Source organism: Aspergillus aculeatinus (genome assembly GCF_003184765.1).
Source record: "Aspergillus aculeatinus CBS 121060 unplaced genomic scaffold BO66scaffold_63, whole genome shotgun sequence".
Lineage (NCBI taxonomy): Eukaryota > Fungi > Ascomycota > Eurotiomycetes > Eurotiales > Aspergillaceae > Aspergillus > Aspergillus aculeatinus.
In genome coordinates, this window is record NW_020291532.1 from 101,156 (window position 1) to 127,229 (window position 26,074).

A 26,074-nucleotide genomic window follows, 5' to 3' on the forward strand; every position below is an offset into this window, starting at 1 on the left:
GATCAAGCAATGTTCAATACATGAAGTTGGATTGTTCCGGTCAAGGAAACGGGAAATGCTTTGTTGGTAGATATAACTCTTCTACCCGTCGGCGAACTTCACGAAGGGACTGTACATACTATTCGCACAACATCGAAGAAAAGACCATTTACTTCAAGCGAGATCCATTAGAGCTACACCAACGAAACAAACCTCACACTCTAGAACTTGGCTCCCAAAACCCACCCTGTCTGTCGGATCCTCGTCACCAAGACCAGCATCGTTCCCGCCAGCAAGAGCAAGCCCGAAAAGATTTTCATTCCCGTGTAGGACCCATTGTCCTGCGCCAAAATCGCCCCCGCGATCGGGTTGGTTGTCAATCCCCCAATCGAGGAGAAGAGGTAGAGCACGCCGGTCCAATACCCGATCTCCGGGAGAGGGGCCAGTTTCGCGACGAGGGCCGGCGGAAGCGAGAAATACGCGCCAGACGTGACGCCGTACAGCACCGCGAAAGCGATATTTGCCGCGTCGGTCGTGGCCGGGATCCAGAGCCCGAGGATCAGAATCCCGGTGATGGTGCAGACGAGAAGGAAGATATTGTAAACGCCGACTTTATCGGAGAGGAAGCCTGCTGCCATGCGGCCGAGGAGGCTGTTTCGTCGGCTATTAGCATCTTCCTCGTCTTGCTGCTGTGGCGAGAGGATGGGATGGCGATACATACCTCCCCGCATTCAACATGGGCACTACATACTGCGCCAACTGCAGCCTCATCCCGCTCTTGATGGCAGCCGTCTCCACGAAGTTGGTGGGGATGTACACCCCGAACGTGAGCAACACGAACCCCGCCACGAGAAAGCGCATCTTGATCTCCCGCCAGGGACGCAACACCGCCTCGCGATCCATCTTCTTCTTCTTCTCACCACCATCCCCCCTCCCCCTCCCCGCACCCCGATCCCTAATCGTCAAACACATCACCCCCAACAACCCCATAATCAAGAACGCCGCCACCCGCATCGCCCACCCAAACCCCACCTGCACGACCAACCTGCGCGTCATGATCGGAAACACGATCCCCCCGACACTCGACCCCGACGCAATGATCCCGTACGCGGCGCCCCGCCGCCGCCGGAACCAGCTAGGGATCACGCTCATGGCCGGCTGGAAGATGGCGCAGATGCCCATGGCGCTGCACACCCCCTGCGCCAGCAGGATCTGGTAGTACTGGGTCGCGAGGGAGGTCATCAGGAGGCCGATGATGTGCAGGGCGGAGCCCGTGAGGAGGACGGGGCGGGCGCCGTGCGTGTCGCTCAGGTAGCCGACTATTGGGCCCTGTGGGGGGTTTGGGTTGTGGTTAGTGGGTGTGGATTCTTTGGAGGGTTGAGGTTGGGTAAGGTAGACTGGCTGCATTCGGAAGGGGCAAGGGGAAGGCCCGGGGGAAACGAGACGAACCATGAAGAACATGAAGAATACTTCTAGGGAAGGGATCCAGGCGATCGTGCTCGGTGCGTATTGGGGGAGGAGGGTGGTCGCGTAGTAGGTTTGGAAGGTTCCTATGCCTTTTTGGCTGTCAGTGACTCTGGTGTCGCTGTGGTTTTGGGTCGACAGGTGTGTTTGTGTATGCTGGGGTAGTGTGTGCATGGCAGGCATACTATTGATCCAGCCGAAGCTGCAGAACATGGCGCACCAGGCCCCGAAGACGACGGACCATGCGGCGAGGCCGCCGTCCGGGGGCAGCTCGTCGATGCATTGTGAAGTAGACTGTGCTTGCGCGTTTTGCTTCTCTGCGTCGAAGATGGTTGGCACTGGTGGATTGGGTGGAGTGGGAGGTCGTTTGGTGGCGGTGTTGGTAGTAGTTGTGTCCGGCTGCTCCGTTGCTGAGTTGGTCCGCGCCCGGGACATGGTGCGCTTATCAGCCCCCCTGAAAGCGAGGTCAATTGTGCTGCTCCAGAAGCCAGGCTTACGAGGGAACAGCCCATGATGGTATAAATATGAATAGGAGGTGGGAATATTGTTGAACTACTACCGGATCCTACATCATCCCCCCCCCTTGCATGCCCAGGTATGTGGTTCGCCGGCAGACATGTCGACGGGTAAATTCTCCGACATCCCAATGGTTTGTGGATTGGAATCCACATTTTATTGACAGTAGTGCCATAAACCATCAAGAGAATAGAGGAATGGATCTGCTCAAGCGAGGAGTCGTGATTGTGTGGCTGGATATGCGACTTTAACATTCATCAAAGTAGGATTGAACAGAAGTGGGAATCTAACGGGTTGAAAACAGGGAATCAAAAGAATGCAGATCAACACATCATTCTGAGCAGCAAAAGCGATCATCATCATAATCATGACACCCCAAACGCCATGTCGTTAAGAGTAAAAAGAAAAAGCCATAAAGGCTGCCCCAGCCGCAGCAAGCTCAGCAGCACCGCTCAAGCAACACGTCCGACCTTTAACTTTCTCTTGCACCACGCCCGGACCGACTGTCGCGGGGGCTCGCGTAGCTCCGTACTGACGGCCGGGACTGGAGGTTGAGGTGCTCCGGGGCTGGGTCCCACGACCAGGAGGTATCGCGGTAGAGGAGTGACGGCCGCCCAGCTACTATGAACGACAACGGGAACATGGCTTGTGGAGGTCTTGCAGGGTCGACGCAGGTGCTCGAATGTGCGTCGGCAGATTGGACAGCTTGGGTTTGGCCGCTTCAGCCAGTCGTCGATGCATGGTTGGTGGAAGAAGTGCTGGCAGGGTAATTGGCGGTACGATTTGATGCTATCGAGGTCTTCGAGGCAGATGATGCATTCTTGGTTGTCTTCTTTGCTGGTTAGCGAGGGGCCCGGTAGTTGCGGAGGTAGCAGGCGCTCGTACCTTCTAGCGAGGGGGGGAGGTTATCGACGATAGGCAGTTGGTGGAGGTCTATTTCGTATTGCATGGCGGACGGCTTGCCTTGTGCCATTCTGGAGGTTAATGCACAGTGTGCACAGGTCTCTGAAATTGACTTCTGAAGACAATGTTTCTTTACAGGACAAGAAGAGTCAGGGAGAAGGAGAAAAAAAAAGTAGCGCTCGTTGACATTGAGCAGCGATGATGTGGGGTGCCCCTGGCCGTGATGTCATATGCTCATAAGGCTGAAATGACTTAATCCTCCAAAACAGGCTTTGGTGGAGCCTGCGGGCTGGGTTGTGCAGTGCCGTGGTTGGTGGATGCCCCTGCAGGTTTGACGCGGCACATGGGAAATGACGGCTGTGACACAATCTGCGTAATTCAGATGCCGAAGTCGTCGGCTTGCATCGGGTCAGACCATCATGATAAGGGAAGCGCTGCAGCAAGCGTTGAACATGCTCTTTGTTCTTGATCGGTTGAATCAAGTATGGTTTCTTCGTATATTGTGGTCGTTGTATAGTGGAAGGCTTCGTCTATATAATTTGGTTCGAGTGTCTCGAAGCGACAGCCATGCCAAGGCAGGCGACCGTGGTTTGTCAGTAACCAAGTTGTGACATCGTCCCAAGCGTCCTCCAATCATACTGCTGGAGCGCAAACTATATCCAGGCCATTCAGAAAGAGTGGCCAAGACTCTTGTGATAGGGACTTCTTGCGATGATGCGCAGCAAGTATCCCGCCTATGCCGCCCTGCCTTTGAGCTTCCGATATACAACATGGTACTTCCGGACTTCGAAGAGGCTCGTTTGGTTGTCCAACTCGAGTGCCCCGCTAACGGTGTTGTCGGCTTTTGGAGTCGCTGTGTTGCGTATCTCAGGTTCGGCCGACCGGTATGGTCTCGCATGATTTTAGACGAACCGTGGTCGATAAAACGCTCATCTTCGAGGAGGAGATTGTGCCGTTATCTACTGGGGTCTGGAATAAGTCTGATGACTGGATAGTGTCAGTAAGCAACACTGAGCCGGTTAGGGGAACCGATAAGAAGCGAGAGTAGTCGAGGTGTGCGTTGTAGAACACACCTGCGGGTATTACCCATTCGCATCCTTCCAAGGTAAAGCCACGGCTTCTATGCCGTCAAGCTCCACGTACTCAGAGTGCTCCGCATGGGAGAAGAAGAGGCCTGTTCAGTTCAAGATGTTCTGGAAGGGGAGCATCAGCATGTGACCGAAAGTCAAGTGACCGGCTCAAGATGGAAGGTCAAACACTCAGCCTGGAGCCTGAGGTGCGGACTTTCGCTACCACTTCAAAAGTCCCTCAGTCTTTTCTCTCTCTTTGATCACGACGTCCTTCTTTTCTTTCCTGTATTGAGCATCTCCGCATGATAGGACTTTTCGTCAGCCTTCTGCTTCTGTCTTCCTTTGGACAACCCCCCTGCATCTATCACGTTGGCCAAGATACTCGGACTGGGGACTTAGCGGTTAAGAGTGGTCGCTCAATGGAGCCCCCAAGAAACTTGACCAATCTGCCCGTGATTGAGCTGTAAGTCCTTCATTATGCAAGTGTCGGAGCCCGTTATGCTTTTTGGCGCTAATGAGTGTGCGTTGTCCTACCTAGGCGCCCGAGTAATGGTCCGTGAACCTCTGCTTTGTCTGTGCGGAAGACTCTTGTCATCGACCGCTTTTCAATCAACGCAAATTGTTCGAGTAGAAGTCCCATACAGCAGCTCGAAGACCAGAACCAGACTACTCTGTGTCAGCAGATATGCCAACTCTGGAGCACATTTGCTTTCTGTGTTAGAGGCTTCTCAAAGCTGAGTGCCGGGGCCGCACGCATCAACTGTCAAACGAAGTTATAGATATCGTCCTTGAGAATGAAGACCCGAAGGCATCTGGCACAGTTGACCAATTAGTTGGCTCTGGCAGGCTGCTCCACTTGTGACCAAGAATCTGATTCAGTTGTATGATTGTTAAGCATGCTTGAATGACCAGTCATCATTTGACCCCCGATTATACGGATCGAGACCTGCAACCACAACACGCAGCTGCATCACGGACGACGATGGTGCTCATGAATGTCTACCTATCACACATGTCCACTGGCGTGTCCGAGTCGACTGTGGGGCAACTCTCTAGGAGTAAAACACCGACGCCGGATAAAGTCCGTTGGCTCGACCACCGCGTGGCAGAGGCTACACATGTTGATTTGATTGCGATTGGAGGCTTATTTCGGGTGCTCGGATGGACCTGAGGTGCTGGGAAATTTAGCAGGGACTGGTATACTGCAGGAACAGCGCTGGGTCGAAAAGGCGAGGGGACTTGATTGGCGGCTGGAAGGGGCGCAGAACAAGGCCTAATCTAGTTGAAGCTGGGACCACCTTGATTCCGAGGAGTCTGAAGCTTCTGAGCTTGGGCATAGTCCGCGAGAACTGTTGAATTCGCACGCGAAACTCTTCTCCACTGCCGGCCAGCCTGTTTGTGCCGTCACGGCAGTTCATGCAACAGTTCGTGAGTCAGGGTGAACCTAAGTTCTCTTCTCAAGCAAAGTGTCAAACTGTTCAAGTCATTTGGCGTTTGGTCCGACCGGCAGAAGAGGAACGAAAACGGACCGAAATTTCAAGCCGAGGAGCTGTCACCGCAAGGGCATGTTTTACCTCCGACAGCCAAGACCCTAGTGCGGGAATAGCTTCGTTCTCAACCCGATCGGCGGCCAACTTAAAACACTTGCCCCTTGCCCTAACCGCCATGCGACAGTTTCACCCTCACCTTAATTGCTCCGGCGCCTCCGGAAATGGCCCAGTGCGGTAGTGGTTCCGGTCTAGCCTCCTGACCGTTTGTTATCCTACTCCATCACAGCCATCCGCCTTCGATGCCTTGGACAACTTAAATACACCGTCATCACCACCCTTCTGTGGAAACATTTTCTTCTCCATCAGCAGGTCTTTCTTTACTTCCACCTCTACCACATTCCTTCCTTCGGGCTTCATTGATTGAAGTTCTCACTTTCGTTGCGCTGGGTCGCTCACTCTTTCAGTCAATCACTTCCATTCTCTAAACCAATTCTCTTTACTCCCAACTCTTTTTTAACCAAACTCGCCAAAATGCGTCAGGCTCAGTCTTTGTCCCTCTTGACAGCTCTTCTGTCCGCCACGCGTGTGGCTGGACACGGTCATGTCACTAATGTTGTCGTCAACGGTGTTTACTACGAGGGCTTCGATATCGGCAGCTTCCCCTACGAGTCCGATCCCCCTAAGGTGGCGGCTTGGACCACTCCTAACACTGGCAACGGTTTCATTTCCCCCAGCGACTACGGTAGCGATGACATTATCTGCCACCAGAATGCCACCAACGCCCAGGCCCACATCGTCGTTGCGGCTGGTGACAAGATCAACCTTCAGTGGACCGCGTGGCCCGATTCCCACCACGGTCCTGTCCTTGACTACCTCGCTCGCTGCGACGGTGAGTGTGAGACGGTTGACAAGACCACTCTTGAGTTCTTCAAGATCGATGGCGTCGGTCTCATCAGTGATACTGAAGTGCCCGGTACCTGGGGAGATGACCAGCTGATTGCCAACAACAACAGCTGGTTGGTCGAGATCCCCCCGACCATTGCTCCTGGCAACTACGTTCTTCGCCACGAGTTAATCGCTCTCCACAGCGCTGGCACTGAAGATGGTGCTCAGAACTACCCCCAGTGCTTCAACCTCCAGGTCACTGGCTCCGGTACTGACAAGCCCGCCGGTACCCTCGGCACCAAGCTTTACACTGAGGATGAGGCGGGTATCGTTGTGAACATCTACGCCTCTCTGTCTTCCTACGCCGTCCCCGGCCCCACCCAGTACAGCGGTGCCGTCTCTGTCAGCCAATCCACTTCGGCCATTACCTCCACCGGTACTGCTGTTGTCGGTAGCGGCAGCGCCGTTGTCACCTCTGCCGCCGCGGCTACCACCAGCGCTGCTGCTTCTTCTGCCGCCGCGGCTACCACCGCTGCTGCCGTTACCAGCGCCAATGCCGACACCCAGATTGCCCAGCCCAGCAGCAGCTCCTCTTACTCCCAGATTGCTGTGCAGGTGCCCTCCTCCTGGACCACCCTTGTGACCGTCACTCCTCCCGCCGCCGCTGCCACCACCCCTGCTGCCGTCCCTGAGCCTCAGACCCCCTCTGCCAGCTCTGGTGCCACCACTACCAGCAGCAGCAGCGGCGCCGCCCAGTCTCTCTACGGCCAGTGCGGTGGTATCAACTGGACTGGAGCTACCTCTTGCGTTGATGGCGCTACTTGCCACCAGTACAACCCTTACTACTCCCAGTGCATCTCTGCCTAAGCAGGTCGCTTACTTTCTCTATAGCTAGATCATCTAGATTATCTCAAATGAGATCTGCTGAACTTGTATATTAGTCTGAGCACTCAGAAACTGATTTATATTCAACACTATCTTATGTTCACTTTCTCCGTTTTTACTGTGAGTTAAGGTAGTACTTGGTCCATGAAAGTTCCTGGCTGTTGTCATGTGTCTTAGAGTATTCCGGCATGTTCATACTCAGACCGTGTTCCCCCTGCCAAGAGCGCTTGAGTTCAGAATTTTGCTGGCAGTGAATGTGCGCAGCTTGGTTGCGCTTAGTCGGCGAGGGGTAGTGTCTGCTGCAAGGTAAAAGGCATTTCCCACATATTGCAACACGGTCATCTCTTTATCTTCTAGACTGTCGCTTCCCATCCCTACATCCTACAGAATCTTTAGTTATCCTGGACCTTCCTCTCTCTGATAGATATCATCAGGTAGACAACCTACAGCTGGCTTCACAGTACTTTGGTTACTTTCAGTAAGCATACATTTATTCAGGACTTTCACAATTTGCTCCAACTGGATCCCCATCATCTTGAACAAAGCCTCACGCTTCAACGCATAAAGAAGAAGTTAAGTTGCGTTTCTGACACAGATCATCAGGTTGATATTCAAATACATCAAACAGACATCTTGAAAGCAATTATCTTCACAAGTAAGTAGCTATCCATCCAGGTCTTTGAAGAATAGCCTCATCTTTATCCTCAACAACCTGAACAAAACTTCACACTCCGACGCATGAAGACAAAAGGCAGACGCATCACTGACACAGATCCTCAGTATTATCAGGTAGATTTTCAAGCCAACCAACGAACATTTCGACAGCAATCATCACTGCAAGCAAGTAAGCATCTGTCCAGGAATTTCACAAATCACCTCACGGGCGTCCCTGAAGCCCTGAGTCAAGTCTCATCCTCCAACGCATAGGAAATAAGGGCGACGCATGTAGAAAACCATCAGACCAGACAGCACAGCTAACAGTATACCTCACTGAAGATACGCATAAAGCACGAACCACGAGCACACCCCCGAGGCCCACCTTTTAACCCTGAAATCCGCAAAAGAGCTCCATCCCAAACGGCAGACAGCCTAGAAGATGGACGCGAATACCAAGGCCCTCGACGCCCCAAAGGAGTACATCTCAAACCTGCCTAGCAAGAATGTACGGGCAATGCTGCTCGCAGCGCTCAACGTCTGGTTTCACTTGCCCGCGGCGATGCTCGCAGGTTTGACTGAAGTTGTGAACCAGCTTCACAATGCCTCTCTCATCCTCGACGACATACAAGACCAATCTCCCCTGCGCCGGGGTCAGGCGGCTACCCACGAGGTCTTCGGCGTGGGGCAGTCCACCAACACCGCGACGTTCATGATCGTCGAAACATTACACAAGGTCGATCTGTTGGTTCGTGGGCAGGTTCGAGCTCAGGCCCAGACCCATGCTCACACCCAAGCTTATGAGCAGGGCCAGGCTGAGGCTCAGAACGAAATCATAACTCCTCCCGTCACCTCGTCCCCCTCCTCCATTGAAGCTCAGTCCCATCAGGCCCAGAAGATAATGCATACAAGCCTTAGGTCCCTGTTCACCGGCCAGTCTTGGGACATCGATTGGAAGGAGCGGAACTATTGCCCAACTCGCGAGCAGTACCTGGAGATGGTCACCGGCAAGACCGGAGCGCTGTTCCAGCTGATCTCGAGACTGATGTTTTGCCTCGCCGGCTCGGGATCCGCGATCCTCCCTGCCAGCCCACACCCGCCGGAGGAGCAGGAATCGCTGGTGGAGAAACTCGATCGCTTCATGAACGAGCTCGGATTGTACTTTCAGGTCCGCGACGACTACCGTAACCTGAAGGATACATCCTACACCGCCCAGAAAGGCTTCTGTGAGGACCTTGACGAAGGCAAATTCAGCTATCCTGTGGTCATGTGCTGTGAGATAAACTACGTGTTTAAGAGGCCCCTTTTGGAGCTTTTTGGTCGGCTGAAGTACAGGAAGGGTGGTATGGAGTTTGAGGATAAGATGAAGGTTTTGGCCATGTTGGATAAGTCCGGCGCGATGAAAGCCACGGAAGTCGCCATCGAAGCGTGGGAAGAAAAGTTGATGGAGATGGTCACAGATCTTGAAGAAGCGTTTGGCTCTACTAATCCTGCCTTGAGGGAGATCCTGATGAAGTTGGCCGCTTAGACGTTGACTTGGATCCGTACCTCTGGTTAGATCTTCTGCTTTGGGAATTCGGTGGTTGGTTTTGTGGAAGGTGGAGCATGGTGTTTAGGGAGTGGGTGGGGGCTCGGTGGGGATTCGGTGTTTGTATTCTGTTGGATTACATTCCTTTCTTTTATTTCCCTTTCATGCGGTGAATTTGCTTGTTCTTCATTACAATGATCTAGTTATCCTATCAGGCTGCAAATTGAGAAGATCTGGTTTTGCTCGAAGATTCCTCCGATAGTGACATTGGTAGAAGATCAGTTTGTCATGAGTAAGTTGTATAACAGATCGACACACAAAAAAGTGGAAATCTCGTCAGAGGGTAACCTAAAGACAGATGCCTCTAACTTCATGATATGATCGTTTCGTTGCACAACTTCGGCCTTTATCCAGGATGATCCCGTTACTTCCCGCCTGCTGTGTAATTTTATATTGACTAGTAATACTAGTAGTACCCATGCAAAATACAATGCACAAATGAAGCTTATCTTTAGGTACTGTTGTTCTATGAAAACCCTCAGTAAGGCCTACCAAATTTCCGTCCCGATAACAATCGAGCACTGAACTCAATAGAGAGAGGCAGTAAACTCCGCGAGTGGATGATGCTAAGCGGTGAGCGGCCGCTGGAAAAGGACGTCAGGATGAACCCCCCCACCGGTATCCGGAACCAAACCCCACAAACCCAGGAAGGCACCACTGCCCTCCCTATTAAACACCTCCACCCCCTCCCCCCAGCTTATTGTCTCTTCATTCTCCTCTTAACTTACCCATGACCATCCGAAGACCATTCCCTACAAGCCTTCCCTAAGCACAAGCAAAATGCTCAAGTGGCCCCGCATCCAATTCTACGAACTGGGTGACCAATCCTGGCTCCCAGGCTGGCTGCACCAACACGAGCAGTTCACGCTCACGCAGCTCTGGCACCTGTCCATCCCCGGATGGAGCCACGGCAGCCTAGCCACCCAGGCCTGCACCGTCATCCGTGAGTATCTGCCGGATGTGTCGTCGTACCTGTTCGTCGACCTCTGCGCCGGCGCCGGCGGGCCCACCCCGTTGCTCGAACGGGCACTCAATCGAACCCTCGAGCAGACCAACGGCAGCGACAGCAGCGATCGGCCGGTCCGATTCCTGCTCACCGACCTTTTCCCTCACCTTGAGGCCTGGAAGGGCATCACCAAGAAGCAGCAGAACATCTCCTACATTCCTTCCGCCGTGGACGCGCGGGATGCTCCGCGCTACACCCCCAAGGATCGCAAGGAGTGTCGCATCTTCAACATCTGTTTCCACCACTTCAAAGATGAGGATGCCCAGAAGATCTTGCAGAATGCGGTCGAGGAGGCGGATGCGTTTGTGTATGCCAATTCAGCCCGTTTCTTCATCTTTTGTTTGTACTGGGGATCATGTACTGACAACAAGTAGGATCTTCGAAATCACCGCCCGGGACCTCTGGACGTGTCTGTGCTCCCCGCTGATTTTCTTCTTCACGTACCTCGTGACGCTGCGCTGGTACTGGTGGTCGCCCGTGCATCTGTTCTTCACGTATGCGGTGCCGGTGACAGCGCTGGCATTGTGGGTTGATGGGCTCATCTCGTGTCTGCGGACGCGAACGCCCGAGGAGATCTCGGCGCTGTTGCAGCGGCAGGAGGTGGTGGATGTGGCCGGATGGAAGTTTGCGAGTGGAAGCCGGACAGTGCAGTGGCCTTTCATTACCTTGCATTATTATGTGGGCGTTAAGGCTACTTAACTGTGGGTTGAATGGGTTAGAAGGGAATGAGAATCCATGATGGTAGATTGGGTTGACCTCAAACGGCAAGCTCTTCCTTCTCTTTCTTCTTTCTTGTTTCTTTTTTCGTTATTCTATTTCTAATGTTATTTTGTCTGTTGCTCTGTTTGATAGTAATGCACCCCGAGCTGGCTCAGGCTCAGTGGTCACACGTAGTGAATGGGGCTAGCTTGTAGCTCGCAACAGCTTTTCTATGCAGCAAGCCCAAAACAAGGGTACTTAAGAAAACACCAGTAAGGAACACACAGGGGAAAGAACAAATAAACAGAGAATCAATCTGAGTTACATCCAGTTTGTTGAGTTGTAATACAGCACCTGCTTTTTAAGGTGTACATTACAGTAAGGTACTGTACAGTAAGTAAACCCCCTGCGGCGGAAAAGCGGAAACCAGGCTGGTGGTCCAAGTGTCCCTCCCGCTCCGGTCCGCCCATCCCCCCATCATGCCATTGCCATCCGTCCATCCCTCCCATCTCTCCATCCATCATACCACAACCATCCCAAACCACCAGTTCACCAATCCATTTCCCACATAAACCATGAAGATAATAATCATAGGCGCCGGCCTCGGCGGCCTCACCACCGCCATTGCCTGCACGAAGCAAAACCTCGACGTCCTCGTCCTCGAGAAGTGCCCCCACCTGCAGACCGCCGGCGCCGGCATCCAGATCCCGCCCAACGGCACGCGCGTCATGCGCGACCTGGGTCTGCTCCCCCAACTTCTCCACGAAGGAGGAGCGAAAGTCCTCGAGCACGTGGATTTCCGGCGCTACGCGTCGGGCGACCTCCTCCGGTCCATGCCCTTCGGGGAGGGGATTGTGCGGGAGTTCGGGGCGCCGTGGTTGATCATCCACCGAGCGGATTACCATCGCGTGCTGTATGAGGAGGCGGTCCAGCTCGGGGTGGAAGTCAGGCTGGGAGTGGCGGTGGAGGGGGTGGATTTTGAGGGTCCCGCTGTGCTGTTGGCGGGTGGGGAGCGGGTGCGCGGGGATGTTGTTTTGGGGGCCGATGGTGTGTTTTTTTTCCCTTCCTTTCTGGGTCGTACTCCCGGGAGGCGTGGGGTGTGCTGACGGTGGTGGTGCTAGGGCTCTGGTCGCAGGTTCGGGGCTGGGTGGTTGGTGGGGATGGAGCGATGCCTCGGGAGACTGGCGATCTGGCGTATAGGGTGGTGATTCCGAGGTCGGAGCTTGAGGCTCTCCGGGATAACAGGGTGGAGGAGCTGTGTCGGCGCGTGGCGGTTACGAGCTACCTCGGGCCCGGGAAGCATACTATCTTCTACCCCGTAAGGGGCGGGAGGGAATTCAATCTGGTCTTGCTGCGGCCAGATGATTTGCCGTCGGGGAGGAGGAGGGAGGAGGCTGGGGTGCAGGAGATGCGTGAGAGTTATGCTGGGTGGGATCCTACGTATGTTTTTTTATTTTTGTTTCTTCTGTGCAGGGTGGTTTAAGGATTGGGATTATAGTTGAAGCATCCGCTGACAAGCTGCTAGATTGGAAAAGCTTCTGTCGCGCGTCACCTCGGTCTACAAGTGGAAGCTGGCCCAGCTGCCGGAGCTGCATACATGGACGAAGGTTTGAGTCTCTTGATGGCTACTGCGCGGATTGCTGATTTAAGTACAGGGTCGAGTGGCTCTTCTCGGCGACGCCTGTCATCCTACCCTGCCTTATCAAGCCCAGGGCGCGGCAATGGCTGTTGAAGATGGAGTCGTGCTCGGTAGACTCCTCGGGCTCTTGCAGAGCCATCTATCACAATCTAGATCCAAGGGAAAGAATGTGTCCACCGCAGACAGCATTGCGTCGATCCTGAAGCTTTACGAACAACTCCGAAAAGGACGTACAACACGCAATGTGCGGGCTGCGCGCATCAACCGGTTCCTACTCCATTTCGCAGACGGGATTGTCCAAAGGCTCCGCGACTTTTTTCTGGGGTATATGGGCGTCACCCGCGAGAGCGACTGGAGTTGGCTCTTCTCTTTCTCAATGAGACAGACGCTGGGTCTGGATGTGATTCGGGACTGTGAGGCTGCGTTTGAGGATTGGGTGCGCAAGGATTGACTGGCGTAGTATGTTGTGGTATTACGGTACGATGCCATTTCATGTTCGAAATAATATACAAGGCTGACTACAATCTATCCAGGCATCTTACCTATGGTAGCCTCCGGCGTCAGGCATGCCTGCATTAGTGCAGCTATGACCAGCGATAGAAGCTCAGGTGCAGCAAGCAAACATGAAAGCACAGCCTTGAGTGTTTCTTTTCTGAACCGGCTGACAACCACATAACAAGAGCATATCCGGGTCGAGACCATAGGAAAGTCCTGATCGCCGCACAACGAGCGGTGAATGACGACAAAGTACTAGCGCCAGCACATGACCATTCCTCAAACCATTATGGCCAACAGAGACAATACGCTTACGTCCGGCAGTTTATGGTAAACCGGTCTTATCAATGCTTTTCCCAGACTATTATTCACAAGTGCCATTTGCAAATTTCCAGTCACCCGGAAATGTGTCAAAGTCTGTTCTGCGGGTCCCCGACGCAGCCTGTCGCGTCCTCGTCTTCCTTCTTTACCGCCAATTAAGCGTGGTATCCTGGAAGCGAAGAACAAAAGGAATCTACCAAGCACGTACCGAGTATTCAAACCTTTGAGCAACTATTGTACAGTATCGAAAAGAAGCGAAAGGGGCGGCATGTCCGGGTGGAGGCCCTAGAGGTGGCTTCGAGCACAATGCCCGCTTGGGCCCAAGTCAGCTGCTCCTGCAGGAGCGGGGCTAATGCAAGGCATTAGCCATCATACACTAAGTCTCAACATGTCTTTAACAATTGGGACGATGGCGCATCTGGGAGCGCGTCAGACTGAAGCACCAACTTCGGCCATAAATCTGAAGGTGGCCGGTTCAAGCCCGGCTCGTCCCATTCTTTCTTTTTTCCTTTTTTTTTTCTCTGTCATGTTATGTGGGTCTTCGAAAGTGGGTCCGCCGTGGTCCTTGTATGCTGGGACCTGGGGTAGATCATCCCCCACTGCACCATCTCCCCGATACCAGTTTGAAGCCCAGACGATGAACTGACAATGTGGAGAGAGATAAATCGATCTTGATACACGCGCATGGGATCGTGGAGGAGTGTGCTTTTGATTACCTGGCCAAGGAACCTGCCAAGAAACTGGTAGGGTAGAGGTTTTGTATATTGACATAGATAAATACTTTTTGGCATACTTATGAGTGTACAGTTTATCTCCAATATGGGCTGGCCAGCTTGTTGCAGATGACAGGATTCAAATTTCTTTGGCGCAGAAGATCGACTAGGTCAGTGTCTTACCCTTATTTTGCCTAAACGGTGTAATTGTCGGCGTTCCCGAGTAATCTATCCACGTGATCCAAAATGGTGACCAGGTTGTGTCGCATGTTGATATCCCAGCTAGTTGCAATCATCAATAACCACCAAAGATCAAGAGGTTGTGTCATATTCCCCCCGCTGAGTCACTCAAATCGCTGACAGTAACGCTCTCATTGAATGGCTCAGTTCATTTATTACGAATAACTCAAGTGAAGCAAGTTACTAAGGGATTTCCGGAGTTGGCGGATCTTCCGCCAACAATGGACGTTTCTTCACTAATGACCTTAGAGGCTGCAGCGCAAGCTATCGGCGCAAGGAGCACCCGGATCGTCACCGAGCCTACAATATCACGCAACATTCCTCGAAATGGGCAGTTTGTGGTTCTCAATGAATGCTCTGGAAGCAAATTCAATATGCAACTGAATTAAACTCCCGAAGAGATTTATTTTGAATGAGAACGAAAGTTTATTGAAAATTATCGCTCAAAAGGACTTGAGGTCAACGGTGAAGACAGAAGGAAAAATAACAAACCATCAAGGACCAATTAGTAGCTCTCAGGTGTCTTCACCCATTATGTCTGGCTGTAGCAGCGGCATCAAACTCTGCTGTAGCTGTTGCTGCTGTTGCTGCTTTAGATGGTAGAGCTGGTGGGTGTGATACTGTCGCTCTAGGTCCTGCTGCTCTAAGCCCTGCTGGTACTGCTGGTAGAGCTGGTCGGTACGATGCTGCTGCTCTGAACCCTGCTGTTGCTGCTGTTGCTGTTGCTGTTGCTGCTGCTGATATTGCTGGTAGAGCTGGTGAGGGTGATGCTGCTCCTCCTCTAACCCCTGCTGCTCCAAGCCCCGCTGCTCCAAAGCCCGCTGCTCCTTCCGCAGATACTGCTTGGGAGCCTCGCGGAGGTGGCCCTCCTCCGCCAACGCCTGCTGCTGCCTCAGCTGCTTCTTGAGCTTGTACTCCTCGTAGAGGTGGCTGAGATGACGCTCCTGCTCCAAAGCCAGCTGCTGGATACCCTGCTGCTGCCCACCCAGCTCCTGCCGGTCCAGCTCCAGCCCACCCTCCAGCCCACCCAGCTGCAAACCCAGCCCACTCCACCCCTCCATCTCCTCCACCCCCCGCAACAGCATCAACATCTGCATCTCCTGCCACGCCTCGCGCAGCTGCGCCCCCTCCGCACTCATCTCACTGCGCAGCCACCACCCCGTCCCGCAGGCCGGACACCCGAACGCCAGCGCGCGCCCCGCCGCCGCCTCCCGCTCAAACATCCCGTCCAGGCAGCTATCGTGCCAGGCGCTGTGCCCGCACGCCGCCATCGGACACCGCCAGAACCGCGTGTCCGCGCACAGGTGCTCGTGCTCCCCGCACAGCCCGCAGACCACGTCCGCGGGCATGTCGCTGATATAGGCCCAGCTGATGCGGGCTTCGCTTCGTTGGCGGGCGCGATGTGACAGGGTCGCGAGGTGGGTGAGGTTCGGGTGGATGGGGGTGATGTCCATTCTCTTTTCTGGGGTTCTCGTTTTGGAGAGGGAAATCTGGGGGTTAGGGTGGTTAGTTAGTTGGGTTTGTTTGGTTTCGGGGTTTTTGGGAGGGTTGGGAGCGTACGGTACGGTACTGTTGTCTGGGATGGGAGATTGTGGTGGTGGTTTTATATGTTGCGATATCAAGGCTGGGAGAGGAAGGTGCCGTCGTGGACTGGTGGTTGTCAGAGGTGGAAGGTTGTGTTTGAGTGTCGTTGTGTGGGTTGGGTGGAGGTTTTCGCTGTGGTTCGTTGTTGGTGGGTTGCTGGTTGGTGTGTTCTTTCTGTTCTGGGTGGAATATGGCTGGGAGGTTCTTCTTTCGTCTTTGATGATTTAGAGCTGTGGTCCTTGTTCGGGAATTTGTTTCAGGATTGTGTTATTGCGCTTGTCTGGTGAATTCGTGGCAGGGAAGTGAGGTTTGGTGGACATCATCTCGCGGGCGTGTTGGAATATCTTGATATTGATAAGTTTTGGGGAGGGTCATGTAGAACAGTTCAATTGTGTTCTCGGTACCTGGCTGATACTAACTAAGTTATCTACATGTAACCTTTTTTTCGTATATCAGTACTGCTTAAATATGCTGAAAGTCCCCAGGGATCTTCTACACACAAAGGCGAAATGTTTTCAAGCAGAAATTATTCACCATGTGAAAGGTATCTCAAAGGAATGATTATCCAGCTATCGAGTATTTCACTAGTGGCACATTTATAAGCATACCTGGTAATCTATCCAGTAGTCTATTTAGTAGTCTATTTAGTAGTCTATTTAGTAGTCTATTTAGCAGTCTATCTAGTAGTCTATCTAGTAGCCGGCTTACCAAGTGTCTTCCTTATGACAGACCCTTACTCTAGGGCTCTCACTAGCAGTATAATCATCATGCTTGTTACGGCACCTCCTTGCTTATGAATTTCTGGTCACGTACAATTACTGGATAGCAGCATATAGACAGGCAAACAAAGTAGTATAGCAAGCTATCACTGAGACTTTGCATCCTGTAACCACACTAACCAAACGAGAAGAAGTCTCTCGATCAGGGTCAACTTCGGTATTCATACTTCAATCACACATCATCTTCACCCCCCAAAGCAATTCCCCACCCCCCACCGCCCGGACTATTGACCTCCATCAACTCCCCGGCCTCCAACGCCAACGCCGCCTTCCCCCCCAAAGACAGCTTCTCATGCCCCGTCCTCGCCTCATTCCACCTATACACGAAGTTCGTCCCCACAGAACCCTCCCCGCCCCCTTCCATCCCATACGGCGCAAACACCCGGCGATCACTGAGAATACTAAACCGCAAGGGCACCCGCGCCTCAATCAGTCTCGTAGCGCCGTCTCCACCGCGGAACTTCCCGCGTCCACCCGTGCCGCGGTTCACCGCATGTCTCCGCACGATCACCGGGGTGCGCTTCTCCACGACCTCGGCGTCCGTGATCTTGGTATTCGTCGAGTGGCACTGAATGGCGCTCTCGCCGTGCCAGGCGGGGCCGGCGCCGCACCCGCCACCCACGGTCTCCCCGTAGTTCCAGCCGGGGGTGATCGTCCCGGTGACGGGATCCTTGCCGCCGAGTCCCCAGCCGAAGCTGTTGGCGCAGCCGGAGAAGGCGGCGCACCGGCCGAAGGCGCGGAGGATGGTGTCGACGACGCGCTGGCTGGCGAGGGTGCTGCCGCAGATGGCGACGGAGGCGCTGGGGCGGAGGATCGACCCCTGCGGGATGCGGATGTCGATGGGCGCCAGGCAGCCGTCGTTCAAGGGGATGTCCTCGTCGATGAGGCAGCGCGTCGTGTAGATGACGGCCGAGTGTGTGATGGAGATCGGGCAGTTGTAGTTGCCCCAGCTCTGCGGGCCGGTGCCCGCGAAGTCGTAGATGGCTTCGCCCGTGGTTGAGTCGATCGTGATGGTCACCTGGATGCGGGTGCCGTCGTCGAAGTGGTCGACTGCCGTCAGCGGGGCGGGGTGCTGGGCGCTCAGGGTGCGGAAGAAGTGGCGCACCGCGGCTTCGGCGTTGGATTGGATCCCGTGCATGTGGCCGTGGACGGTGGGGAGGGAGAATTGGTCGCAGAGGTTCTGGAGGAGGAGGATGCCGCGTTGGTTGGACGCGATCTGGGCTTTAAGGTCGGAGATGTTGTCGCTGATCCGTCGGCTGGGGCTGCAGCCTGGGTGGTCGCCGGCGGCTTCGAACGCTGCTCGGACTGCGTCTTCGAGGAAGACGCCGTTGTCCACGATTTTGAGGGACTGCACGTTAAGTCCTTCTTCCCAGAGCTCCTTGGAGTCGGGCATCATTGCTGTGATTCCCTTGCCTCCGATGTCGGTGTGGTGGCCTCGTGAGGCGACGTAGAAGGCTAGGGTCTCGTTCGTGCCGGTGAAGACTGGGCTGATAGCAGTGAGATCTGGGAGGTGAGTGCCGCCGCATTCTGGATGGTTGGTAAGAAGAACATCACCTGGTCGAAGCTTGCCTTCCCAGAGACGGTGCTGGTATTGGATCGCGTATTGCATGCTCCCAAGGTGGATGGGGATGTGAGGAGCATTAGCTACAAGCTTGCCATCTGGAGAGAATATGGCACAGGAGAAATCCAGACGTTCTTTGATACTGGTGGAAATAGAGGTCCGCTGTAGTGTGTTACCCATCTGCTCGGCGATTGCCATAAAGCGATGGGAGAAGATGGAGAGCTGGATCGAATTGGTGATCTGAGATTCTACCCAAGAGCTTTCATCTGGCTTGCGGTCGATTGCCTCGAGAACGATGTGCTCCGGAAGAATGTAGGCCTCCCAGTCTGGTTCCACGAATATGGTCTGTGTTGCGTCAATAATAATTGCTGGGCCTTCTAGGACGGTAAAATGACCAATGGACTCCAAAGTGTAGTATGGGATATCCTGCCACGAGGTCTTGATGAAGACTCTCTGCAGACTTTGAGATTTGGCTTCTTTCCGCTGGATCTTCGCCTCGTCTAAGGCCTTGAAAGGCGACGCTGAAGTCGCTTGCCATTCCTCGGCTCCACCAGTCCCACGTACTTGCAACGCGTCGATAATTACGGGCCGATCCAATACGAATGCGAATTCGCGGCGATGTGTCTCTTGAAACGCGGTACCATAATCCTCATCCCCCGGCTTGGAAATGGTCAGATTAGTGTCAGTCCCCTGATACCTCAAGCTCAAAGATTCATCAAAGCGCACTGACTCGACCCTCGCCCCTTGAGATATCAGTTCGTCCTTGACTTTACTTTTCAAGGCAGCGAATCGAGCGTTGAGATTGGGAAGGATTGATGGATCAAAAGTGGCGACAGACGGTTCGATGGCCTCCGCCTGCAATTCTGTCTTCGAAATGCCGACCGCAGATAGGATCGACGAGTACTTGTGGATCAGAATGCGCCTGATACCCAGCCGACTAGCAATTGAACAGGCGTGCTGGCCACCCGCGCCCCCAAAACTTACAAGATTATGGTGTTCGGGATGAAAGCCGCGAGCCTCGGTGGCATTTCGTATCGGACGGCTCATGGTTTCGTTCGCAACATTCAAAAAGCCAAGTGCCGTTTCTTCCGGACTCAGAGTCTGCCCCGTTTGCTGGTTGATTTCCCGGGTGATCTCTTCAAACTTGCGAGCCGTTACCTCATAATCAAGCGGCTGGTCTGCGTTCGGTCCGAAGATTGAGGGAAAAGAGGACAGCACCAACCTCCCTAAGAAGAGGTTCGCGTCTGTGACAGTCAAAGGTCCCCCTTTGCGGTAGCACGCAGGACCTGGATGTGCCCCTGCACTCTCGGGACCTACCACAAACAGCCCATTTCGGGCGAAGAGAATCGATCCTCCTCCAGCAGCCACTGTAGCGATATTCAACATCGGGATATTTATAAGGCGGCCGGCTATCGTCGTCTCACTGAGGTAGTCAAAAGATCCATCATACCGTGAGACATCAGTACTGGTCCCTCCCATGTCGAAACCGATTATGGGAGTGAGATTGCTAGGATCGAAGCAGGTCTTCGCTATCCCAACAACTCCGCCAGCGGGACCACTAAGGAGGGCTTCGTTTCCTCGAAACTTCCGGGATGACCGCAGTCCTCCATCTGAGCACATAAAATCGACCCTTTGTGGTAGAACAGAAAACCCATCTTCGAAGCCGGCGACATATCGTTGAACAATCGGGAACAGAAACGCTTCGGAGCACACCGAGTTACTTCGGCGGAGATACTTGATGGCAGGGCTGACTTCAGCTGATGTGGTGACATATTTGAAGCCAACATCGCGGGCCAAGGTGGCTGTTGTCTCCTCGTGCCCCGGGTGGAGATACGAGTGCATAAATGCGATCGCTACAGAATCATACCCCTCTGCCTTCAGCTCGCGCAGAGTCTCGCGGACCGCTTCGACATTCAGGGGCTGAATCACCCGAACAATTTCGCCACTGGCCGTTCGGACCAGAGCCGGGTCGGAAATATCCCTTGAAATGTCCAGCGGGAACGGATTGAGATCATAGTCCTCGATTGTGATTCTCTCGTCAATCTCTACGGCCTTGTGGTGAAGAGGCGTCGCCTTCCGGACATTGAGATCGAAAAGCCTCGGTCGAGTCTGGTCTCCGATGGTGCACACATCTCGAAAGCCCTGGGTGGCCACGAAAGCAAACTTCTCACCTTTGCCCTCTAAAAGTGCGTTGGTGGCGATCGTAGTACCGATGCGACAAGATGCAATCCGTGAGCCGTCTAATTTGGCCGATTTGGGAATGCTACGTCTCTCAATGGTTTCTAAAGCGCGCCGGATGGCCTCGGTCGGGGCATCGCGATAGTTGGTTGGATCTTCGGAGAGTAGCTTGAATACAAGATCTGGCTGGCCTGTAACTTGGACCAGAACATCGCAGAATGTGCCACCGCGATCTGACTGCATTGGTTAGCTTCTTGACTTGAGCCAACACAGGACTGAAATATTGTATTCGCACCAATCGCAATGTTGATGTCGGGGGAGTGCATGATAAGGTGGTAAATCTCAACGATGGTGTCGCGCAACCTCTCTTTCGAGAAGGGACTTGGCTGGAGTTATTATCAGCAGAGGTGTCGCTTTTTCTTCTTCTGAGTTAAGTACTTCATGCGCTTCTCATTGTGCCTTTCATGACTCGAGTCGGGGTAGTTCGGGAGAACTCCGACCTGCAGCAAATGACACCATCCGCCCGCTTGATAGCGACAGGCGTTATCTCCCCACTCATCTGCCATATCGCTCCCTCCCACGAGGTTGACCTTCTATCTCCACATCGGCAACATGCCGTCCAAAATTACCAAAAAAGGTCGTGGCTTCCAAAGTGACCGATTCCGCCTGCTTCGCTCTCCCTCAATAGACCCCGCCAACTTCAACAGTCACAATAGGGGCAACTCTCACCCCGCGTGCGATCGCTGTCGAGGCATGAAGAAGAGATGTGATAGGTCGCGTCCCGATTGTGCTTCATGCCTTCACGCCGGTCGGAAATGCTCGTACCCCGGTGGGCGAGAAGAGGTGGAAGCGCTGCAGGCCAGGCTGGATGAGTTGACACAACATGTCAAAGAGCTCGAGGCAATTCAAACTCCGCAAGGTGGCTGGGCGCAACGCCTGATCAAGCCTCATGGGCCGATTGCAAGTTCAATTGTGCTGGTTGAGGCCTTCCTGCATCATGTTTACCGGGCGTACCCTTTCCTCGATAGAGAGTGGATTTTGCGAGCAGCAGCGGACGTACCCGATGATGGACCTGAGGACGATGCAATGGTGAGTTCGCGCGGACTTTTCATGCCTCCGTGCACAAGGCAGCATTAACGCAAGAACGCAGGTTTTGTACATGGTAATGGCGATCGGCCATACAAGCCTTGAGCGATCAGGAAAGGCCCCAAGTGCAGGGACTGCCGGCTTTACGATCGCATATGCCGAGATCCTGCAGCGATGCACCATGAGTGAAAGCATTCACTCGATCCAAATCCTAATTCTCTTGGCTCTATACTCGCTTTTCGATCCACAAGGCCCGTCCACTTGGACCATTGTGGGCATCGTCACCCGCCAAGCCGTGAGCCTGGGCCTCACTCGACCGGGGTTGTGGGAGGACGGCTTGACCCCACAGGCCGTCCAGCTCCGTCGCCGCCTATTCTGGAGTATCTTCGTGCTAGACCGGATGATGGCGGTGTCAGTCGGTCAGTCCCCGGGCCTCACAGTTGAGGACTCCATGATTCCTTTGCCAACTATCACGGTTGAAGAATTCGCCACGCCAGAGAGGGCGGAGGTGGCTGCCGTGCTGCAGGTCAGTCGACATGTTATCGAGCTGCGCCAACTAGAGGCACGAATTCTCTCCACAGTACATCTTGCGGGCGGAGGCTCACCCGAGGAGAAAGCTCCCTTCGATTGCAGCATGATCACAGCCAAACTACGGTTGGAAATCGAAAACTGGTATAGCCAAGGTTGCCTGATTTCCCAACCGGAGCTTGATAATGTGCGCGTACATGATACCATGGGTTGGTTAAATGCGCGATACTATCATCTGCTTTTGCTGCTGTATTATCCATGTCGATTTAATGCTCGTTCGAACGCCAGTGGGGCCTTCCGTATCAGATCTCTGCTGGAGCTGGTAAGGAAGTTTCTCCAGTACAATCGAGTTCTTCTTGGTAGCCGACAATTGCCGTTGAACCGGATCACGCTAAACCGGCTGGTACCGGCCTGTTTGGTTTTGCTGCATTGCTTTGTGTCCGACGCAGACCTGGCCGATCTCATCCGAATCCAGGCCCGTGTCTGTATAGATATTCTAGGAAGCTTCCCACCACAGTGGCGACAGGCACATCATTTGGTGGATCTGATGCAAAAGCTTCAAGAAATTATTACAGGGCATGTTATTGGTACCAATGATGATAGTGTGCAGTCATTACGGCTGGACATGTTATCCTTGCTGGGCGACACCCTAGGCCGGGCCAATTGTTACCAGGATATCGTTGGCTGGGAAGAGCCAACGCGCGTCAGCTTCGCTCGGGTGGAGGGGCAGTCCCCAGAATTTGCGCCATTCTTATCTCGTTTGAACGAGCCAGACGCTGTCTGTTCTTTCTTCTAACTCTTCGTGGCTAGAACACTGTCGGCCCCGCTCCGAAGACGGACGCTACTGCAGTTCCTGATCAGGCAATTTATGTCGGATTGCACCATCTGCAGGATGTATGTTATCAGTAGATGTTGCTCCATGCGATATGTATAAAGTCACGTCCAATATATGGTGGGATGAAGAGATGCAGTGCGTCGCAACTTCATGATGTCGTCGATAGACACCGATCCAGGGAAACGGCCTCCCACGGCTGTCACAGAACTTCCGCCGCCGCCGCGACGATGGGCGCTCCTCCACTGGCACGAGCCCAATACCTCCAAAGAAGAGAAATGGCTTATCTTCAAATTGGACTGGTTCTTGTTGAGCTATAGCTGCCTGTGTTTCTTCATCAAACAGCTTGACGGCAACAATGTGACAAACGCCTATGCGTCCGGAATGGCTAGCGATCTGCACTTCGGCCCGGGAAATGAACTCAGTTGGATGAACACCTATTTCAACGCCGGCGTCATCATCGGCGGACCGTTCTCAAACCTGATTCTCACCGGTGTGCGCCCGCGCTTCTGGCTCCCGCTTTGTCTCTTCGCGTGGTCCCTTTTCGTGCTATTTCTGTTCAAATGCAACACGGCCCACGAGTTCTACGCGCTCCGCTTCTGTATCGGCCTGTTCGAGTCCGCAGCGTGGCCCGGCATTCAATACGTGCTAGGATGCTGGTACACGAAGTCGGAGATGGCACGCCGAAGCGGCCTATTTGTCATGTCCGGGGTGCTGGGTCAGATGTTCTCCGGGTATCTGCAGGCGGGTCTGTATCGTGGAATGGATGGAAAGGGAGGGATGCCTGCGTGGCGATGGCTCTTCATTTTCGACTTCGTTCTGGCGGTACCGGTCGCCGCCTACGGGCTGGTCTTCTACCCGGATACCCCCGAGACAACGCAGGCATTTTACCTGAGCGACTGGGAGCGCAAGCGCGCGATTGAGCGGATTGCAGACGACGGGCGGACTCCACTCAGCCAGCGTCGACTTCTGGACTGGAGCGTGATCCGACGGGTGCTGGGGAGCTGGCAGCTTTACGTCTTCTCGCTGGCGTATTGTCTTTGGACTTTGACGTGCGGATCGTATGTGATGCAGTATTTCACCCTGTGGCTGAAGTCCACGGGCCATTACTCAGTGCCGCAGATCAACTCACTTCCAACTTGCATGGGCGCGATCAACTTCGTCTTCATGGTGGCGACCGGGTATCTTGTGGATTTCTTTGGTGAAAGAGGGCGCGGGCCGGTGTGCTTTGCAGTAGGATGTTTGTTGACCTTCTGCTTTGCGGTGCTGACAGCGTGGGATGTATCGGAGCAATTCAAGATGGCGGTGTTTATTCTGAGCGGCTGTTATGGGTGCTATACCCCTCTGTTGGCAGGCTGGGTCAATTCTGTCTGCGGCGGAGATCAGCAACTGCGCGCTTTCGTTTTGGCGTTTATGGTCTCGTTGGGCCAGGCTGTGGTCATACCTTTCCAGCAGTTTCAATTTCCGAGTAGTCAGGCGCCTGATTTCAAGAAGACGCATGGGTGGGCCAGTGGGCTGGCGTTTGTGGTTGCTCTGACGCTGTGGACGGGAGTTGGCATAGATACAGTGCAGCGGGTGGTTCAGCGGAGGAAGAAGACCGGAAGTATCACGTAATCTCTTAGTGCTATCAGTGAGACCACCATTATAAGAACTCGAGACTTGCCCACCTTCTCGTATGATTGTGCTCTTAGACATCCCTTTCATGACAAAATGGTAGAATACATTACTGTGAATGATGCCGACCTTGCCTACCGCCTGGTCGGGCCCAATGATGCTCCCTTGGTCGTCACTCTACACGGTGGTCGTGGATTCGGTCAGCGGCACTGCGTGATCACCACAAATACGTCTAGCTGATACGCAAACCAGGAGACCACACCGCCGACTTCAAAGCATACTTTCGTCTCTCTCAGGATAAATTCCGCATTCTTTCGTTCGACTATCGTGGACATGGCCAGAGTTCGCGCACCAAGCCGTATACTTTCCAGCAAATAGTGAATGACATAGAGGCCCTTCGACGTCACTTTGCAGGGCCAGACACGCCGTGCATCATCTGCGGCGGCAGCTTCGGTGGTTTCCTAGCGCTGCAGTACTCCATTGAGTATCCCGATAAAGTGTCTCATCTGATCTTGAGAGGGGCCGCTGCCTCGCACCATCGTAAGTGATTCCAACCACGCGTTTCCCTTCACCAGCACTCCCACCTCAATGCTGCAGAGAAACGCAGAGGCTGATAGTTTCGCGATTCCTGTCTGAGCTACTCTAAAGACGAGGAACAGGCCATTCAGACCCTTGAATTCCGTCTCCACCGAGCCCCCGGGATGAGCATCAACATGCTCCGTGACAAGATCTTCGGTCACTTCAACAGTGACATCGAGTTCCAGCTCGTGATGCACGCTGCCGCACCGCTCTATCGAGAGGAGTTTGATTCTGATCTTGCTCTGCAGCAGAATCTCGCTACGGTGTTCAATGCCGAGTCGCATAGTACGCTTCAATGCTCCATCACCCTGCTGCACGGTAAATGCCGGTGGCTGACACGTCCCTTAGATGATCTTTACGCCGCACCAGAGAAGTTCTTCGACTATCGAGATCGGCTCCATCGGATCAGTGCGAAGACTCTAGTCATCGTTGGAGAAAAAGACTGGATTTGTCCGCCGGCGCAATCCGAGATTATTGTGGAGGGGATCCCAGGAGCTAAGTTGGCGATTGTGGCTGGCGCAAATCATAGTGTGCATTTGGAGAAGAACGAGATGGTTTTGGAGATGATTCGGGCGCATTTGGCTCGGGACTGAGATTCAGATCAGCAGGGTGATACTGTTGGTCAGTTTTCAGTCACCATCAAGATCTAGAGATACCAACATGATATAACTTTGTCAATTTCATGTATATAGGGAGTAAAGACCCATGTTTTGGTGACACTATGCCAGGACTTACGAAATCTGCCTTCGATCTTAAGCCCTTTCAAGCTCATCTTTACCTAATTAC

General features: G+C 53.6%; 9 protein-coding genes and 1 non-coding gene across 10 annotated transcripts; 6 read left to right on the top strand and 4 right to left on the bottom strand.

The window, feature by feature from the left end:
- Positions 1-45: 45 nt before the first annotated feature.
- BO66DRAFT_462169 (MCT family MFS transporter) lies at positions 46-2,022 on the bottom strand. The gene is made up of 4 exons (XM_025652359.1): positions 1,629-2,022; positions 1,429-1,535; positions 701-1,308; positions 46-630 (listed from the first exon to the last, which is right to left on the bottom strand). Exons 1-4 carry the CDS (start codon positions 1,876-1,878, stop codon positions 201-203), a joined length of 1,395 nt encoding a protein of 464 aa, XP_025499300.1. The 5' UTR covers positions 1,879-2,022; the 3' UTR covers positions 46-200.
- Positions 2,023-2,411: 389 nt separating this feature from the next.
- BO66DRAFT_443016 (uncharacterized protein) lies at positions 2,412-2,932 on the bottom strand (the record flags this gene model as incomplete). Its single annotated transcript, XM_025651479.1, has 2 exons — positions 2,412-2,788; positions 2,845-2,932. 2 exons carry the CDS (start codon positions 2,930-2,932, stop codon positions 2,412-2,414), a joined length of 465 nt encoding a protein of 154 aa, XP_025499301.1.
- A 2,705-nt stretch (positions 2,933-5,637) lies between these two features.
- Positions 5,638-7,349, top strand: BO66DRAFT_395430 (uncharacterized protein). The gene has a single exon (XM_025648214.1). The coding sequence runs from the start codon at positions 5,954-5,956 to the stop codon at positions 7,172-7,174; it is 1,221 nt and encodes a 406-aa protein (XP_025499302.1). The 5' UTR covers positions 5,638-5,953; the 3' UTR covers positions 7,175-7,349.
- A 924-nt stretch (positions 7,350-8,273) lies between these two features.
- Positions 8,274-9,374, top strand: BO66DRAFT_462177 (FPP/GGPP synthase family protein; the record flags this gene model as incomplete). The annotated part of the gene is made up of 3 exons (XM_025652360.1): positions 8,274-8,606; positions 8,736-8,893; positions 8,936-9,374. Exons 1-3 carry the CDS (start codon positions 8,289-8,291, stop codon positions 9,372-9,374), a joined length of 915 nt encoding a protein of 304 aa, XP_025499303.1. The 5' UTR covers positions 8,274-8,288.
- An 840-nt stretch (positions 9,375-10,214) lies between these two features.
- On the top strand, positions 10,215-13,229 carry BO66DRAFT_415094 (FAD/NAD(P)-binding domain-containing protein; the record flags this gene model as incomplete). The annotated part of the gene is made up of 5 exons (XM_025649513.1): positions 10,215-10,747; positions 10,815-11,118; positions 11,721-12,186; positions 12,261-12,583; positions 12,795-13,229. The coding sequence occupies 5 exons, from the start codon at positions 10,215-10,217 to the stop codon at positions 13,227-13,229; spliced, it is 2,061 nt and encodes a 686-aa protein (XP_025499304.1).
- Positions 13,230-13,997: 768 nt separating this feature from the next.
- On the top strand, positions 13,998-14,088 carry BO66DRAFT_t293. The gene has a single exon. It is a non-coding gene; the product is annotated as a tRNA-Phe (tRNA).
- Positions 14,089-15,062: 974 nt separating this feature from the next.
- On the bottom strand, positions 15,063-16,001 carry BO66DRAFT_475009 (uncharacterized protein; the record flags this gene model as incomplete). Its single annotated transcript, XM_025653187.1, has 1 exon — positions 15,063-16,001. One exon carries the CDS (start codon positions 15,999-16,001, stop codon positions 15,063-15,065), a length of 939 nt encoding a protein of 312 aa, XP_025499305.1.
- Positions 16,002-17,082: 1,081 nt separating this feature from the next.
- On the bottom strand, positions 17,083-20,936 carry BO66DRAFT_431982 (putative 5-oxoprolinase; the record flags this gene model as incomplete). The annotated part of the gene is made up of 1 exon (XM_025650612.1): positions 17,083-20,936. Exon 1 carries the CDS (start codon positions 20,890-20,892, stop codon positions 17,083-17,085), a length of 3,810 nt encoding a protein of 1,269 aa, XP_025499306.1. The 5' UTR covers positions 20,893-20,936.
- A 679-nt stretch (positions 20,937-21,615) lies between these two features.
- Positions 21,616-22,954, top strand: BO66DRAFT_307056 (fungal specific transcription factor domain-containing protein; the record flags this gene model as incomplete). The annotated part of the gene is made up of 2 exons (XM_025643252.1): positions 21,616-21,738; positions 21,800-22,954. Coding segments are annotated over 2 exons (1,278 nt in total), but the record flags the coding sequence as incomplete, so codon positions are not given.
- A 297-nt stretch (positions 22,955-23,251) lies between these two features.
- On the top strand, positions 23,252-25,881 carry BO66DRAFT_405512 (alpha/beta-hydrolase; the record flags this gene model as incomplete). The annotated part of the gene is made up of 5 exons (XM_025648975.1): positions 23,252-24,698; positions 24,813-24,908; positions 24,962-25,249; positions 25,358-25,573; positions 25,637-25,881. The coding sequence occupies 5 exons, from the start codon at positions 23,252-23,254 to the stop codon at positions 25,879-25,881; spliced, it is 2,292 nt and encodes a 763-aa protein (XP_025499308.1).
- Positions 25,882-26,074: the final 193 nt, after the last annotated feature.

Bases quoted from the DNA above. Each gene is read 5' to 3' on its own strand.
- BO66DRAFT_395430 (XM_025648214.1), top strand. From the start codon at position 5,954: ATGCGTCAGGCTCAGTCTTTGTCCCTCTTGACAGCTCTTCTGTCCGCC.
- BO66DRAFT_462169 (XM_025652359.1), bottom strand. From the start codon at position 1,878: ATGTCCCGGGCGCGGACCAACTCAGCAACGGAGCAGCCGGACACAACT. The intron at 1,536-1,628 runs GTATGCCTGCCA...ACAGCCAAAAAG, and splicing joins CAGCTTCGGCTGGATCAATA to GCATAGGAACCTTCCAAACC. The intron at 631-700 runs GTATGTATCGCC...CCGACGAAACAG, and splicing joins CCCATGTTGAATGCGGGGAG to CCTCCTCGGCCGCATGGCAG.